This window comes from Nicotiana tomentosiformis, chromosome 6, assembly GCF_000390325.3.
Source record: "Nicotiana tomentosiformis chromosome 6, ASM39032v3, whole genome shotgun sequence".
Lineage (NCBI taxonomy): Eukaryota > Viridiplantae > Streptophyta > Magnoliopsida > Solanales > Solanaceae > Nicotiana > Nicotiana tomentosiformis.
The window spans coordinates 1,211,439-1,229,392 of NC_090817.1; the positions used below are offsets into that span (position 1 = coordinate 1,211,439).

General features: G+C 33.1%; 2 protein-coding genes across 3 annotated transcripts; one reads left to right on the top strand and one right to left on the bottom strand.

Annotated features, from left to right (window-relative positions):
- Positions 1 to 102: 102 nt before the first annotated feature.
- LOC104104336 (uncharacterized) lies at positions 103 to 504 on the top strand. The gene has a single exon (XM_009612398.1). The coding sequence runs from the start codon at positions 103 to 105 to the stop codon at positions 502 to 504; it is 402 nt and encodes a 133-aa protein (XP_009610693.1).
- A 6,300-nt stretch (positions 505 to 6,804) lies between these two features.
- On the bottom strand, positions 6,805 to 11,722 carry LOC104104314 (homeobox protein knotted-1-like LET12). Of its 2 annotated transcripts, none has more exons than XM_009612375.4 (6): positions 11,229 to 11,722; positions 9,900 to 10,020; positions 8,988 to 9,187; positions 8,419 to 8,550; positions 7,423 to 7,556; positions 6,805 to 7,333 (listed from the first exon to the last, which is right to left on the bottom strand). In XM_009612375.4, the coding sequence occupies exons 1-6, from the start codon at positions 11,619 to 11,621 to the stop codon at positions 7,330 to 7,332; spliced, it is 984 nt and encodes a 327-aa protein (XP_009610670.1). In that variant the 5' UTR covers positions 11,622 to 11,722; the 3' UTR covers positions 6,805 to 7,329. The 2 variants fall into 2 exon arrangements, with proteins under 2 accessions (XP_009610670.1, XP_009610663.1); XM_009612368.4 differs by having other exon boundaries at positions 6,805 to 7,338.
- Between the last annotated feature and the right edge of the window lie 6,232 nt (positions 11,723 to 17,954).

Here is a 17,954-nt window from a genome sequence, read left to right on the forward strand (position 1 = left end):
GAGGTATAGTTAAAACAAATTCGTCATTTTCCATTTCTCTACAAAAACTGTGTAAAACCCCTCAATTTCTCCTCCATTTGCACTCTCAAATCTCAAACTCCAATGGACGAAAATCATCCTTTTTCTGTACCCAATTCAGCTCCATCTCTGAAGCAGAAGTTGAAGAACTCCCTTTGCTTCTCCTGTTGTTTCCCTCACCGCCACCGTTCTCCTCCGCCTCCGCCGTCATCCTCCGATGAGAACCCGGCGCTGATTTGGGAACCCAATAACCTCCCGAATTTTAAAGACAAGGTTTTAATGGTTTTCAACTTTGGATCAAACCGGCACAAGAGACAACACTCCTCCTCTACTGATCAGTTCCGTTATGATCCGTTGAGTTATTCGCTGAATTTTGAAGATGGGTTTGATGATGAAGAGCCCCCTTTGGGTAATTTCACTTCTAGACTCCCTCCTTCCCCGCCTGTGAAACCCATGTCTGTTAGAGAAGTTACTGCTGCTAGTTAAAGTAATTTATGTGTAGTAATATTTGAGTGTTTTTTATTAGCAGTAATTTTACCTTTTTTGCTCTTTTTTATTACAGTTGAGGTTGATTTTGTACATACGTTATATTATAATCGTAAAAATCTTGCCTTTTTGCCCTTTTTATACCTTTTTTGTTTTTATACCTTGTTGCGTATGCGAGATTGTTTGTATATTACCTCTATTGCTGTTTGGCTTGTAGGAAAATTAGGGGGAGAAAAAACTCAAAATTCAGTGACATATTGAATTTTGATTTTGAAATTTTCTCTTTTTGCTGAATTTCATATCCAAGTTGATTTCACCTGTAAATTGTCATAGAATTGCCCTGTCATCCACCTGCCATTTTACTTGGTTCAAAAGGCTCCTTGTTTAATTTTTTAATTATCAGGTAATACTTTGGTTCAAATGCTATTTTTCTTTACTGGTTAGTGCTAATTGAGCTTATGGACTTCTGCTAGCAGATTCAGCTAAATAATGTTCTGAAAATATTCCTATTATTGGATAGACAGAAGCCTTGGTTTTGTTAGTTTTTGAAATACTTGGGTAAAAGGGAGAAGTATATTACTAATAACTAGTTAAATCTAGTACAAACTGGTGAGTTTATGCTTTCTAGAGCATAGTGGTTTCTCAATATTTCTAACAGAAGTTGCTCTCCTTCCTATCTGATTCTAAACTATTTAGTACAAAATGATTTACCCGCTTAATTCCTTCCTTAGCCGGTATATCTGCTACTGCCTTTCGTTCTCGAAAGCTATGCTGGATTTCCCCCCTTCTGCAGCTGGCTCATCAGCAACCTGCCGTCATGCATTTTAGAAATGTAAGCATTTCTATTTGAGTTTAACAAGCTCATAACCTCTGTTGAATCTGTTTAACTTTCCAGAAGTTTTAGGGCGTGCTCTACAGCTTAGCTTTCGCCCATGCAAGCACGGGCAGACCAGGGGATTCGCCTGAAAGTTATACTATATATTCTAGGTCAAAGTTATTCTTTATGTATATATTGTATATGTTGAATTCCCTTAACTTCTTCATATATCTACTTTTATATTTTGAACCCCGTTATTGAAATTCCCGGCTTCGCCATGGCGTGCAATGCCAGTAGTTCAGCTTGTGTATGATTTGATGCGGGTACTACTGTAATAGCCTAACACCCAGGGCTCCTCTTTATTCCTGATTACTCCGCCAATGCCTCCTTTGTTTAGATGTCCCTTCACTGATCCATCTACATGAAAGTTTAAAATATCCAGCTAATGGTGGCTGCCATCTTCCCTGAAAGGTAAGTATAGCGCTGCGCATACGTTCATCATTAGTTAGCAGCTTAAATTCCGCAGCTCTCATATGCACATTTGCTAGGGAGATATTGTTATCACTATTATTATTGTGGTTGTTCTTTCTCTTTATCCATAGGCAGAAAGGGAAACAGTTCCTTAACAAGGTAACCTCTATTTCTTGTTTGGGTTGTATGAACTCAGAATTCAGTCACATGCTGAAATTTGATTTGGAATTTGTGTTTGCTGAATTTGGCATGTATTTCATCTTTATAGTAGAGTTATATACCTGCTATAATTTTAGTTTGGTCCAAAGGCATATTTTTCTTTACTGGTTTAATGCTGCTTGAGATTATGGACTGGTGCAGAGAGATTCAGGTAAATAATATTTTGGAATAATACCTACTGTCGTCTTTTATTATTGGAAAACAGTTGTTCAATAGATGGAGCTCTTGATTCAATGGTATAGGGGAAGTTGAATTTGGTTTTGGTAGTTTTTAAAATATTAGGTATGAGTGAAGTTTTAACTATGAGACAATTGTGAGAACGTTTTTTTTATAATCTAGGAATCCCGAGCAATTCATTTAGCGCACACAATTCAAAATTCAGAGAATAATGGATCTGCATCTTTATTCTTTTCTACTTAAATATCAAACTATATTCTTTTCTACTTAAATATTAAACTTTTGTTTGTAGCACGGTTCGAATCAGAGAGGTTCGCCTACACACATCATGCACCGCGCTCTACAATTTCGACAATATTGCATCTCCAACGTGTTATTTGAACTTTTCTTTGTCAGAGTTTTTTGTCTTCATAAGGTAGGGGTAAGGTCTACATATACATCAATCCCCCAGACTCCACTTGTGAAATTACACTAGATTTATTGTCGTTGTCAAGTTTCTTTAGCTATACAAGTAACTATAATGATTAATGATACATTTTTATTACCATAGTAGTATTTTATTACACCTACCGTATCTGACACTTTATATTAAAATATTATTTTATTAGACCTGCCGTACCTCTTAAAATGGAAAACTTTCGTGTAAATATGTAGTAAAACTTTCAAGATTTCAGACAAAATGGAAGTATTGGTTAATGGTAATTCTTTTTGAACAACACTAAGTAGTTGCTTGCGTTGAGAATGCTGGCACTTATTAGTTTTTAGCTTGTTATGGGCTAATCTTGGAAGTTCAAGTTGGTATGGTATTAGCATGAAGAATTAAGTAATTTTTTTTCCATCGGGCTATGTTATGATTGGCGAAATCATCCCGTACATGTAATAATACGAGTTATAAATATTCGATGAATTAATTGAAATGCACGCAATTTGACCTAAACACCAAAAGAATTTAGCTTTAAAAGATATACTAGCAATTTTGTGTTGAGGAGCTAAAAGATATCTCGAAGTTTCACCTTTGAAAACAAAGATCATTTGGTAAAGATGGTAGCAGTATTTTCACTAAAGAGGTCAAAAGAGAATTCCCTTTTTAAAATATTTTTAATATAATACCATAGTATATTCTGTCATTGCATAAGAATATGACTTGCATATGACTCATACTTTTTGTAAGATCACAAGATGTTGTTTTTTGTCGGCAAAAAAGGAAAAACAAAAAGAAAGAGAAAATAAAAGATTCAGTATTAGATTACACACAAAGAATAGCTAGCATATATTTGGATGAAGGTGGGCATTAGTCAGCACATCATGATGTGCACATGGCATAATCCACAGTATACTTTGGTTAATGAATGACTTGATTAGTATCATTTCAATGTCTTCACTAACAAAGCAAACATCAATTTACACGATTTTAGACCTAACCACCTCCCCCCCCCCTCAAAAAAAAAAACCAAACATACAAAAAGGAAGAAATTGAGAAAGAAAAAAAAAGATGAATAAGAGAAGCATTTGCTAGTCAAAATATCCAAGAATACCATGACTTCATGTTATGGATCCAATATTCACGATCAAATACAAAAATAAGAGATTGATATATTGATACTATAACAAAGGAATTATACTGAAAAGTAACAATAATTAAGGATAATTGGTTATGGATATTGGATCCATAACACTTCATCTCAAGGTAAAGTCTAGGGATGGCAAGCGGTTTCTTTCTTAACTCGCAAAATTTCAACCCGTCCCGCATAACTCTTTTAACCCGCATCCACCCGCCCCGCCCCGCAACTTTTTTTTTCCTTTTCAATTTGTCTTATTTTATTTTTGCGGTCAATGAACGCGGGATCAGCATGTATACACGCATAGTCAGAATAAATATTTTAACATCTTAATTTATTTCAATCAGAAGTAGCGGGTAATTTTCTCATTTTCTGTTATTGTTCAAGTTTTTACTCTGTGTTTTCATACAGTTATCGTAGAGATTTGTATTATACTTATTCGTCAAGTGACCTCATTGTTTTTGTCATAATAGAAGAACATTAATTTATAGTGTATGAGATTGGATTTGTTAAAATTAAATATTTTTTATTCCTTTTCAGTTGTGTGAAAAATGAGTATTTAAACTCACACCCGCACCCGCAAAAAAATATTTTTTTTTAGTTTAACCCGTCCCGCTCCGCTCCCGCATATATATAAATCCGCCCGCCCCGCCCCGCCCCGCATATGTCTAAACCCGCCCCGCCTCGCACTCGCACCGCCCTATCGTCATCCCTCGTAAAATCAGGATAGTCTTTACCGTTGTGCCTAAGACTTAAATAGTACTACTCTCAGAATATTAAGAAAACTTTTAATACGCAAGTTAAATGCATGTGATGTATCAACTTATCATCACACGTTGTAGACGCGACATTCAGAGCCACAACACTCTTTCCATCCGTCTTTACTTTGATGAAGACTAGTGGGATTTACTATACCTAACAGATAAGATATTTGTTTTCGGATAAAGAAATTCATAAAAACAAAATTATTATTATTATTATTATTATTGTTGTTGTTGTTGTTGTTGTTTTTAAGAATTGACCAGTAAACAATAGATGGTATTTTCCTATTTAAAGAAATAAAAAATGCACCGTATGACGCACCGTATGAAACATCTATCCATAATTTTTAATCAGAAATTCCAAGTTTGAATTCAGTGAAATGAAATAAATCTTGGTTGGTATCGTTACTCTTGAAATGGGCACGAAAATGAATTAGTTGCATAAGTGAGTTTTGTCTTATGAATACCAATTTTTTATTTTTTATTTTTTTTAAAAAAAGGTCATTGTATTTTGACAACGTTTATATTAATCTTCAACCTACACTCCTTTCCTTTATTGATGTGGATATGAAAAATAGCAACCCCGTTGCATATTAAATTTTGCTAAGATATATGCCACATTAAATGTTTTTGAAAAGAACCTTCCTTGTACTCCTTTATATTAATCTTTACCCTACACTCCTTTCCTTTATTTATGTGGATAAGGAAACAACAATCCTTTTCCTGTTAGATTTTGCTTTTATTATAAATATAAATACAAAGAACCTTCCTTGTAATCCTATAGGTTTATTATTTCTCTGCTCTTCCTTTTGCAGCCACTTGCCCTCTTCTCACTCCCCTTTTCCTTTCACACACACATTGCACACGCACTAACAAATACATTATAAGTAAACATCCATTCATTCTCCTTCTTCACACCCTCCCCCAACAAACATATACATATTTTTTCTGATTTATTTCACTCGGCGGTCGGTATTCGCTCGACTAATTCAGATTTGCATAGCGTTTTCTATCAAAGCTCAAACTCAAGATTTCTGGTTAAGCATAGAAGTATATAATCTTTCCTCTTGTGCGCGACTAATTTGGATTCGCGTTGTGTAAGTCCTATTAAAAGCGCCTCTTTCAAAATTCTTTTTCGTATTTAAAGCTCGAACCCGAGACCTTTAACAAGAGTGAAAGGATCTTATTCATCCAATATCATGAACAATTATACTCCCATAGCAGAGCAAAAACAAGACGGCGACAAAAATACCAATCTCTACGAGGAATATTCATCATCTTCTCCGACTGGTTGCGAGCCGTGTGGTTGTTTAAAGTTTTCTTGCTTTAATTGGGCCCAAGCCCACGAAGTTCACAGCAGGTCTTTGCTAGAGCAAAAAGAGTCATGGCTAGTAATAAAGATCAAGATTATGAAGAATTTGGTAAAGAAAATTGGAGTACACTGCAATTTGAAGAAATCAAATAAAGCCCAATTTCAATATGATGCTCAAAGTTATGCCTTGAATTTTGATGATGGAGCTCGTGTAGAAGAAGATGGGCTTTTGTGTAATTTCTCATCTAGATTCGCTGTCCCTGTTACTAGTCAAAAAAGAGATGGTTTGTTATAAGGAAAATTTTATTATTGATGTATAGCTCGGAAAAAATTGAAGTATTAGTATGAGCTAAAGATGATAGCTCCAATTTTATATGACACTCTTCTATTACTAGAAATTTAAGATGTTTGATATCATTGTTTTATTGAGCCATACAACTTTCGTACTAATATTTTCACGTGATTTTTCTCTATAAATTTGATTTTTTTTCAATCATTATTAAGAGTATAATCAGATGCGGAGCCAGAATTTGAAATTTATAGGTTTGATGTTGCAATCTTTTTAAGTTATTGAGTTCTAGATTATATTTCTATACATATTCAATGATTTTTTTAAAAATAAATAGAAAGCATGAACAAAAGTTACTGGATTCGGCCAAACCCGCATCCAACTCAGTAGCTCCACCCCTAAGTATGGTATCTTTTTTTCAATATTATTTATTTAATGCATTAGTCAAGTAAAAATTGTGAAAGCATTAATTAGTATCTACACATGTAAAATAAATTAGTCAGTCTATTGGTATTTATTCAATTTAGTGTCACTATATTCGAGATCTTATTGTGTCCTAACCCAATGGCAAAAAAGTATAGCACAGGAAATCAACTATCGTTTTAAAATCTCAAAACCCTAAAGTTAAAGATATGAAAGCAACTTCCACTTAAATGGATAAGCTTCATTCTTGTTAAGTGTACACTATTTGATCATGAGACAATGAAAATAGATATTTGGATTCTATTCAGAATCTGCAACTGGTTCTATTTGAAACAATGAGCAATAGTAGTATCCAAAATTGCAAAGCCTCTAATACATTGTACTAATAAAAATTACATAAACCGGAACCTATTGTGCTTCGTAATAGAACCTCATAAATAATTAAGTGTAGCAGCTTTCAAACATTTATATTAAAGTCGATTACGCTAATCAACCATTACTGTGGTCTAGATCCAGATAGACACTGGCTGCACCTCTAACTGATATACATAACTTTTATTTTAAAAAAAAAAATCTGATTTCTTAAAATATGCGATATACAGTCTAAGTTTGAGATAGTGATGTATGTGCACCCAATATCGTTTCCTGATCATCAGCCGGTTGCCATTGATTTAGTAGTTTTAACCAAAACACTACTAATCAACCGCCAAAAAATACCTTTTAGCACATAAAATGACTTCCATCGTACCAAATACATTCAAGTTCCCTATCATGTAAAGTGATCAGTTCTTGATTTTTCACCTGCACTACTTTTACCAAAAATCAGAATTAGTAAGTATAAACTTTGTAAAGCATATGATAAAGTTATAACAGTAAGTGAATCATCCTACCTCTTTCGTTTGCTTTTCTGTGCAGAAGATGATGATGTAGTGTGCCAGTTCCTTTTCCTTTGGTTGATGAACCAATTGTTGACTTGTTTTAGTTGCAACCCTGTCTCTTGCACTAACTTTGCTTTATCTTCCTCCTAATGTAGTTTTGTTCCCATAAAGTGAATAATGTTATAAAGGATTAACAAGTTATAATACAGGGGATTTTTGGTCTATCAGCACAATTTAATCCATTATACTAGATACTGTTACTTTATCGGTCGAGTTACCATATTTGACTTATTACGAAGAGTTACATGATATTATAACTCAACTTAACATTATGTAACTTAAAATATCATGATACGCGGCACACCAAATTAGATAGGATTAGGAATGAAGTTATTCGAGACAAGGAGGGTGTGACCCCTATTGAGGACAAGATGCGGGAAGCACAACTTAAATGGTTTGGACATATGAGGAGAAGAACCACAGACGCTCCGGTAAAGAGGTGTGAGAGGTTGACATTGGAGGGACTTAGGAGAGGTAGAGGTAGGCCGAAAAAGTTGGGGTGAGGTGATTAGGCATGACATGGTGCAGCTACAGCTGACCGAGGACATGACCTGTGATAGGAAGGTATGGAGGTCGAAAATTAGGATAGTAGGTTAGGTAGTCTAGATTATTCATACCGGTAGTGTTAGGTACTCTCGCATTTGGTTGGTAGTAAGCTTATTTGAATACCTCTCGTTTTTTTGCATTTTGATCATCTTACTGTCTTGTTATGTATGCTGCTTTTACATGGTTTTCGGTGTTGTCCCGTCTTGTTTTCTTGTTATTATTGTGGTACCTATGCTTGTCTGAGCCGAGGGTCTATTGGAAACAGTCTCTCTACATCCACAAGGTAGGGGTAAGGTCTGCGTACACACTACCCTCCCAAGAGGCCACTATGTGAGATTATATTGGGTATGTTGTTATTGTATTACCATATCAAACTTATTTGAAGAGTTACAGTGTACTTACTGTAGGATAAGGCCACTTGGAATGTGACTTCCACCAAGCTTTTAAGGCAGATGTAGTGTCACCAGGCAGCTTTCCTGCTCTTCTTTTGCGTAAAATTTCTTCTCTAATGTCCACAATCTTTTCCTTGTAACCCTAGAAAAGAATAAAGAGGAAACTAATTGTAGTTAACAGAGGAGGCGTATCCAAAATTCAGAACTAATGGATAGAAAGAATGTAAAAAATAAAATAGTTCGGTTTAAAAAGCATTTCGCGTTTATGTAAGGTACAGTTTATCAAAGGGTCACACTCTAAAAAAGTACGATGTAAACAGCCTATCTGATGCATACATTAGTAGCAGATCAATTTCACGGCTCGAACTCATGATCATACGGAGACGAGTTTACCATTATTGTTTCAAGGCTTCGGTGGCTGACGAGTGTGATGTTGTTATATGTATGCTTTTTAATTTAATTTTTTTTCATTTGTACATAATTCGTGCCGAAAGCAAGGGATTCAATTGAACCCGTAAAATTCGTCCTAAATTCTCACACTAACAAATCATTGTACAGAACCAATTTATGATTCTTTACCTGCTTGAACTCCTGTTTCAATTCCTGCCTCACACGCTCCATTAAAAACCTCTCACTTTCAGTAGGTACAAGAGGACCAAAGCCAGTGCTATCTGATCCATCTAAAACTCCATTATAACAGTTTGTGTTTGTCTCACTGTCTGTTTGGTCATCATCATCATCTGACATAGTTGCACCTGTACCTTCTCCTGGTCCTACCCCTGTTAGCAAATTATATCCAATTATCACTCTACCATATAAAATTGACACAAAAATGGATCTAGAATTTAAACTTGATGAGTTTAATTATTAAGTTTTTCGTATTGTATTTGTTGTACTTGTGAAATTATGAGTTCAGACTTCAATATAATAATTATTATGTCTAAGTATCAAACAAATTGGGGTCAGCTATATGAATCCTCACTAAATATGTTCCTCATTTAAATTCATCTTCGACCAACATTATACAAAATAAAAGTAAAAATAAAATGTGGTAAAAGTTCTCTATGTTTCTTACTGGCATCAGAATCTCTTATAGGTTTAAAAGATTCTTCGAAAACATAGGATCTAAAGTAAACGTGCTAATAAATGAAGCATATCTATAAATATTATTCTGTAATGAAAATACTGAATTCAGTCGAATGCGTAGAATGCAAGTTGCATCTATGGTCTATCTCTGCCTACATGTGTATGTAATGGTTGAAAAGATGGAGAAGGGTTTTTTTTTTCCATCTTATGCCAAGAGGTATCAATTGACACCCCTTCGTCTAAGAATTACAGTATTTAGCTAGATCAAAATTTATTTTTATGTATATATAGTAAAGGGTGAACTTAATATAGGTGATGAGTATTTCAGCTAAACACCAAGTAACAAGTGATAGGCAGGTTATAGTAGGAGAAATTTGAAAAAAATAGAGTAGAGAATTGTGTGACCTGTTAAGTTTTGTAGAGATTGATCAAGCTCCCAACAAGCCATGACTGCTTCCATTGCATGGACACGAACATGTTGTTGCAGTTGCTCTTTAAAGGAAGAGAGCAGCAGAACATAATGCGTCTACATCACAAAAAAACAAGATAGTATAAGTTATATATATTGACAGTGTGAAATTTTATTATACGAGAGCAGTAACATCAGACAATGGAACAGAACTAGCAGTAGATAGGCATTCAGTTAGCTTGAAAACGGACTCGTAGTGAGAAATCAGATTATTATATCAGACTTGGCATATAAAATTGCTTGTAATAGACACTTGTGCAAAAAATTTGTACACTACCAAACAATAGAACGTAAAGGGCAAAGACTTAGACGTGAGATAACAAGTCAAACTATCTAAATGAATACACAAACATAATAAAATTCGGAGCACATAGTTTTCTGTTAAGATTAAAAAACAAGAACGTCTAAGGCAGAAATGAATACTGAAATTGTTCAACACACTTACCACAAAACGTAAAACCAAAAACCAAAACAATGAGGGAAGTGCTGCACAGGGTTGATGTGAAGTATTCAACAATTAAACAGTGAATATTTCAGAGAAAATCTGTGTTTACGAGGGAGAAATTTATTATGAAGCTTAAAATAATGACAGTATAACACCTATTGCTCCTTAATTGGTTCTTTGAAATATGAAACATTTTAAGTTTAAAGAGTGAAACCTAAAGGACTAGAATAACATAAAAGAAAGCTATAGTTCTAAATTCAACCACAATCTTGCCCGTGGCATATATTTAAATGAATAAGTACACAAAAGTGAGCCTATTATTAAGATATTGTGATTCGTAATTGCTCACTTGACCTTTAGGGATTTCTCATTTATTCGAAAGATTCAATCACAATTTTCAATATATTGGATTGAAACACACTTTCCGAAAATCAACCAATCATTAAAACATTTAGAACCCAAAGAACCAAAAAAAAAATTAAAGAGCAAGATTATAATAAAACCGAAGCAGAAGCAATATAGAAAACACGAAAATAGTAATACAACTACTGATATAGAAAAGAAAAAACGCTCGACTATCTATTAACCCGGTATTAATTCTGGATCTCAAATGTTTGACTACTTTAGCTAATCGTCGAACCTACACCAACTCTCCTCCGATCCATTTGGAACAACGAGAAAAAACATGTAAACTGCATCATCCGATTTTGCAATGACTTAAATCCAAATTTAATCATATGCATATGGTAACATATAAACCGTATCCATGTACATACAATGGAAATTAAACAAAGAAAGCTTAAAGTGGAAAATTAATTACCATAAATTGATCGAGGTCTTTATCATCGATAGGCCGTTGACTTTGGCCAACAACATAGTACTTAGCCACCGAATTCTGAGACTCCGTCAACTGCTCGTCGATCCTCGGCAGTTGGTCCACCGGCGTCGCGATTCTCAGGCAAGCCACGTGTGCCGACAGCAATTGATCACACAAATGATGGTTCAAAATATCCGCTTTATATTTCTCGCTCTCCCAACTGTCGTTATTATTATTATTATTGTTGTTGTTACTGAACTCGTCGACCCTCTCTCCTCTATATTGTTGACTTAGCTTTATCGAGAAGCTCATCGACTGATCCGAAACATCGTCGGCGTTTTGTTGTTGGTGTTGCTGCAGAGCTAGTTCTTGAGAAAAATGGTCCTGAAACGCCATGTTTAGCGTTATTAGAGCTTCTGTTTACAGTTCTCTCCTCATCTCATAGATACAGAAAGAAAGTGAGAACGTAGAGATAAACAAACAACGTTTACTACAGCAGTCGTGTATGTATGTATATATTTAAAATAAAAAATATCACATTGCGGGCATAATTCTTTTACATGAATCAAGTACTCCCTCCCTCTCAAAAAAAAAATGACGGTATTTCTTTATTTGTTACTTCTAAACGAATGATACAGTACTATTTTTTTATACTGTTGGTTTTGAGAGTGTGTAATCCTTTCTTATGGCTTTAAAATATTTAAAATTATTAATTATTGTGCCTTATAGTATTTTTGTATAGTTTTAAATAAATAAGTTTTATTTGAAAAAAATTAAAGATTCTACATCTGAATTTATGATCAAATTTAAGAAGTTTGACTCTCAAAATTCGAATGATATTACATAAACTGGGACAAAGGGAGTAATATAGTTTGTTTAAAAAAGAATGACACATTTCTGAGTTGAAAATATTTTAACTTGAATTTTACCCGTAATGATAAACTATTATAGTCATAGAAACGTTATGGCATATTTAAAACTACAAGTTTCAAAAATCGATACGAATATTATGACATATTTGAAGCGAAGGAAGCACATGTAACTCTTTTAATGAGAATTTAAGAGTCGGTGAAACTTGAACTTAAATTTTCTAGTGCTTTGATACTATGAAATAATTTTTTTTAGATGATAGTAGTAATTTAGACATAGAAATCAATTGAGATACTATATGTTAAAAAGCTAATACTATTACTTGATCAAAACAAGTTACAAATACTGTTACAAATGACCGATATTATGAAATGAAATGAAATTTTACTATCATTGATAATTAAATCATGACCAAGCTACCAGCTGCTGTTTGGAATAGATGAATTGAATAATTAAGCATTTGAGATAAGTCTCATTTGGCACCTCTTATCCACTAACATTATCTACCTAATTGATTTTCTTCTAGAAAATGTTGATTTTCCAGTGATTAATTAAAGCTTCAATCCCAAAATATTAGCAGAAAAGAAAATTCTTCCTATATGTTGTGTATGCTATTTTTTTTAAATAGTGCAGATATAAAATATCTTTCAATATCGTATTTTTTTTAGCAAAACTTTCTATTTGTTACAACTTACAACCAATGCCTCTTTATTATTGTTTTGATACTATTTTATATAGTGAATTAAATGCCGTAGGCAACTTGACAGATCATGTTGATAATAGTGACAATCATATAATAAGAAAGATTAATTATTAATTAATAAGTATTAGGACCACAATGCCATTAGTTAACTTTTTAAATCAGACATGGAGGTGACGGCTTGTCTTTTTGCTCTATAAAGAGTTAACGTTTCTGGTTGTGATTTGTTGAAGTATTATAATGCTTAATTATTCTAATCAATGGATAGTGATGGAAATTTCTTTTAGCGTATTGAAAAATTTAGTAGCATCTCAATTATTATAACACCTCTACTTTTCCATTTTAGCTTAGTCTTGCATCTTATTAGGCGCGGGTAAGTATTTACCAACTTTCATTATTTAATTGGGTTAGTGCAATGGGCTCCTTCTTTTCAAAATTTTCCAACATTATTTTACTCTACGACTTTATGGTAAGCAAGTAAAAGAATTCACTCGATTATTTATAGAGTTAATAGGTACATATGCTCGTAGAAGGTATCATATATCTAGTGGCATGGGCGGACCCACATAGTGTCAAGCGGGTTCAAATAAATCCGATTCGTTGAAAATTTTAATATTTTGCGTAAGTTAAATTTTAAAAAATGAGAATATATAAGTTATTTGAACTCACTTCATACAAGTTCATCCGGTGAAGGAAGTGGTCTAGTGGGTTCAAGATTAACTTAAGGGTCCTGAGTTCCAAACGGAATGACAGTCTTTTAGGTTTTTTCCTGTGTGTATCCTTAAGTGCACTTGTTTATTCCTTTAGTTTATTTTTATTTTCTTTTATCTCTATTTTCTAATTTATATCTATTTTATTTCATATTTGATCTCCTAATGAAATCCAATAAGAATTAATCTACAGTTTATTTAACTTCAGTAGATGAAATCTTACAATATTTTTTGCTAAAATATGCAAGTGCATATCTTGAAATTATTTGTAATGTGTTAGTTCATATTAAACTAGGTTATCCTAAATTATTTATTTTTGTTACAATTAAATTGTTAGTTCACTTTATAAGCTATCTTCTTTTATAGTTTGTAATAGTTTATTTTAAGTTATAACTTTTTATTTTTTGTTGTCCTATTATTTTTGAAAATTAATAACTTTATTTTTTATTAGAGTTTAATAAAAATCTAAAATATAAATTGGGTAAATAGAATATTTTTTTAAGTTTAAATAAAAATATAAAACTAAGTAACTGTTAACATTTTTAGTTAAAGTAATTAGTTTTTGTTAAACGTTTTAAGTTTCATGCCCTATTTCTTTTTTAAAGAAGAACAGAATTCATATCTCTTTTTATTATTATTTAATTGTTCATTTTAAGATACCTTTATGAACCCCCCCTCCCTCCCCCCAAACAAAGCGGGGGCAAATCCCGCTTATTATAACCATCGTATTAGTTAACGTTAATTTAAATTGAATCTGCTTGTGTAAAATCTTGGATCCGCCACTGTCTGGTGGAACTATTCTGACACTACGGTTATAAAAATAAAAAAGAAATTCAGTAGGCAAATTGGAGCATAAACATTGGTATGATGGGTCTGCAGTTGTATTGCAGGTTTGGCCCATTTGCATAGAGTCCAAAACATGACAGGCTTATTACATTTGACAATAAATTGGGAAAAAATCTCAAGATTTTGGGTGTGTTTGGTATGACGGAAAATATTTTTCGAAAATTATTTTCTCATTTTTTATTGTTTGATTTCACAAAATAGTTTGAAAAATATTTTTCTAGATATTACATTTTCCTGAAATTGAAGAAAAATGACTTTCCTAGAAAAAATTAGGAAAACATTTTCCAAAAAATCCACTTACCCTCACATCTAACCACCAACCCCCTCCCTCTTCTCTCCCCTCTCCCACCCCCTCTCCAAAAATGTTTTTTTTTTTTTCAGATTTCAATTCTTTTTTCTTTTCCGTTACCACTCACCTTGCTACCCCATCTCCGATGCCCCCCGTCCCCCAATTTTTTTCTTTTTTGTATTTTTAATTTTCTATAATTTTTTCTACAACACCTCTCCAGACTCCCCCCCCCCTCCTCACCCGACAAAAAATAAATTTTTTAATATTTTCAGTTTACTGGTTCGAAATACGAGTTCCAAAGTTAAGAGTTTGGAAGTTTGCGGGTTTAGAAATTATAGAGTTTACGGGTTTGAAAGTTTAGCGGTTCTAACGTTTATAGAATTTATGAGTTCGGAAGGTTGTTGGTTTAAAAGTTTATGGTTTCATGTTTATTATATCTAAATTATTTATGAATACTCTTGAGAAGTTATTTTTCTTAATTTTGCGTACCAAACACCAAAAAATGAGTAAGATTATTACTTATTTTCCAGGAAAATATTTTCCACGGAAAATATATTTTCCGTTATACCAAACACACCCTTTATTCTTTACTTCCTACTATTTTTTGTTTTCCAATCAGAAAAGGGTTCAAGTCATAAAAATAACATCTTGAAGAAATACAAGATAAGAAGTATATAATAGACCTTTCGTGGTTCAGCCCGTGCACATAGCAAGAGATTAGTGCACCGAACTATCCGCTTATAATAGAAAAGGTACAAATGGAGATTCTTGAGGATTTATATAATTGACTACAACTAGTTAATTATAGACTGAGACATATTAGTAGAAATAAATGTTATGTAGTGAAGTTTTCAGTTAAGCATGTGTACCATCTCTCAAGTGTAAACAGCAAAACATATACTGTATTCGGTCATAATAACAGTCCATTGTTTCTACTGAAAATTGGTTTCTTTTTTCACCTATATGTTGTCTTGTCTCAGTACCCTTCCATCAAGCAAGTTGATTGATTTAGGCACTTAGCACAATAAAAGTAGTGTTGTTTATACACTCAGCTTCTTCTATGAGTAATTATCCAACTACGTAATTATTAAAGATGAAATTTCAGGGATTAGATAGAAGTATAAACATTAAACGAATCCATCATCTGAATTTTATAAGTTAGAGTTTGAGATTCTACCACATTTTCTTTGATTCATTTGGTTCGAAATTAATTTTTTACTTATTTAATGAGCTTTAAATATAAACATGATCTGAGATAAAATTATTCGGCTCGGGTCAGAGGCGAACCTATATATTGAACAGAGAAGTCATCGAACCATGTTAATTTCGACAATTTTTTCAAATATATGTATATATATATATATATATTAAAAACGGTGGGCAATCCATTCATATGCTTCCGCCACTTTCAAATCCTCGATTTGCCTCTATCTCTTGGGTGGCTGAACTCATAAACTATAGTGTATAACAAAATGAGGTAGAATACGTGGTGGATACAAGTGTTAGATTTTGCATGCAACTTTAAAATTTTAGAAGGAAATAGCAACATCAGAAAAATAGCAATATGTAGAAAAACCAAAAGACAACATGATTCAGTCAGACCTGTCTGCTCGTATTTTGAAACGTGTACAATGAAGCACTAGACCAACATATAACAGAACAGGGATGATTAAATATTACTGCTTATTTCCTGACTTCTTTGTATTTGGCCTACAAAATTCTTTACATGTTGACATAACAACGATAAGAAATCTAGTGATTTAAAAAAAAATTGACATAAGCAGGGAAAAGATCTAAATATGCGCTTTACTATTCAAAATTGCTCAATTTTGCTTTGGTTCATTTCACTCTTATTGTTTGCAGTGGTCTCACATTTGCCCAATCACATGTCGAGTCTTCAAGAAAGAGATAACCCATCTAGATACACTGATAGATGAATCCTTTCACACCAATCTAGGCAATTCTAGTATTGCCAAGGTAACAGTTTGGCATAGAAATCAAGGACGAACGATTCATGATTTTTGAATTCGCACTATACTTCGATACTTATAGCTACTACTTCAAATCATTCAAACTCCAAGAACATGGGTGAACGCCATATGTACGAATTCTTCAAGAAAAGGGATTCAGATTTACCCATCAACTTATAACTTTTTTTTTTAGGACAGCCCGTCGCACTAAGTTTCTGCTATGCGCGGGATCCGAGGAAGGACCAGACCATATAAGTCTATCATATGCATTCTTACCCTGTATTTGTGCAAGAGACTGTTTCTTCGGCTCGAATATGTGACGATCTACTGGTCACATGACAACAACTTTACCAATTAAGCGATGACTCCTTCATATCAACTCACAACTATGGTTTAAATTACCTTCAAGTTGTTGCTCATCCGAGAATAGATTTGCTCAATTTAAAGCAAACCAGCATGATAATATTTGCTTTATGCTTCGTCATTATTCCAACAATATTCGTTAAAATATTAATTAAGTTTGGCATATGATATCCCTCCACGTTTTGACTTTTCACGCTCATTAAAAAATAATAAATGAAGTGCATAACTTACCATGACACTCATATTAATTGATATATATTTTATTGAATTTAAAAAAATATTTGAAATAAATAATAAATACCGTGAATATAATTGAAAAAATAATTTATTTTTTCTTAATATGAATAAAATGACAAATAAAAGCGAACGCAAGTACAATCAATAAGAAAACGAGAGAAAACGACAGAAATCATGAATATGGCCAAGAAAAAGTTAGTGCGTCACATGTGCTGTGCTATTCCAACTCCCAATACAACCTGGTAAACTATCGAATCTCTAGCTCCCATGGCCACGGAGCTTCTACCTTTTTTCCTTTTTATTTTTTTACAATTTCTTCTTGTAAAGTTGAACGCAATTGAATCTTGTCCATAAACAATTTGGTTAAAATGTACTAGCTCTTTTTATTAGAATAAAATGATTTGCAACTGATGGTAAAAATACAAAGCAGTATTATTCAACTTTCACAAAGATTCTTTTTGGTTTTCCATGGTCGATAATCGCGTTGGAACTTGACTAATTCAATTATCTAGCAAGTATTGTAACAGTTTATTCCGCTAATGATATTGTTCGCACAATTTTAAAACGTATCATTTAGGGTGCATCTAATATCTATCTTTTGTCGATGTGTTTCACCTGGGTGTATATTATGCAAATAGGAGGAGTCTCGAAAGTTCTAGAATACAATGAAATGGGCAATACGCATTTAATTTCCGTATTACTTACCAGTTCACGAGAATCAGAATAAAAGCAAATTCAATACGA

What these genes read in the sequence shown, in the direction of transcription:
- LOC104104336 (XM_009612398.1), top strand. Translation starts at nt 103, where the DNA reads ATGGACGAAAATCATCCTTTTTCTGTACCCAATTCAGCTCCATCTCTG.
- LOC104104314 (XM_009612368.4), bottom strand. Translation starts at nt 11,621, where the DNA reads ATGGCGTTTCAGGACCATTTTTCTCAAGAACTAGCTCTGCAGCAACAC. An exon ending in AAGACCTCGATCAATTTATG is followed by an intron (nt 10,021 to 11,228) that starts GTAATTAATTTT and finishes TTTGTGATGTAG; the next exon opens with ACGCATTATGTTCTGCTGCT. An exon ending in ATCTCTACAAAACTTAACAG is followed by an intron (nt 9,188 to 9,899) that starts GTCACACAATTC and finishes ATTTGCTAACAG; the next exon opens with GGGTAGGACCAGGAGAAGGT.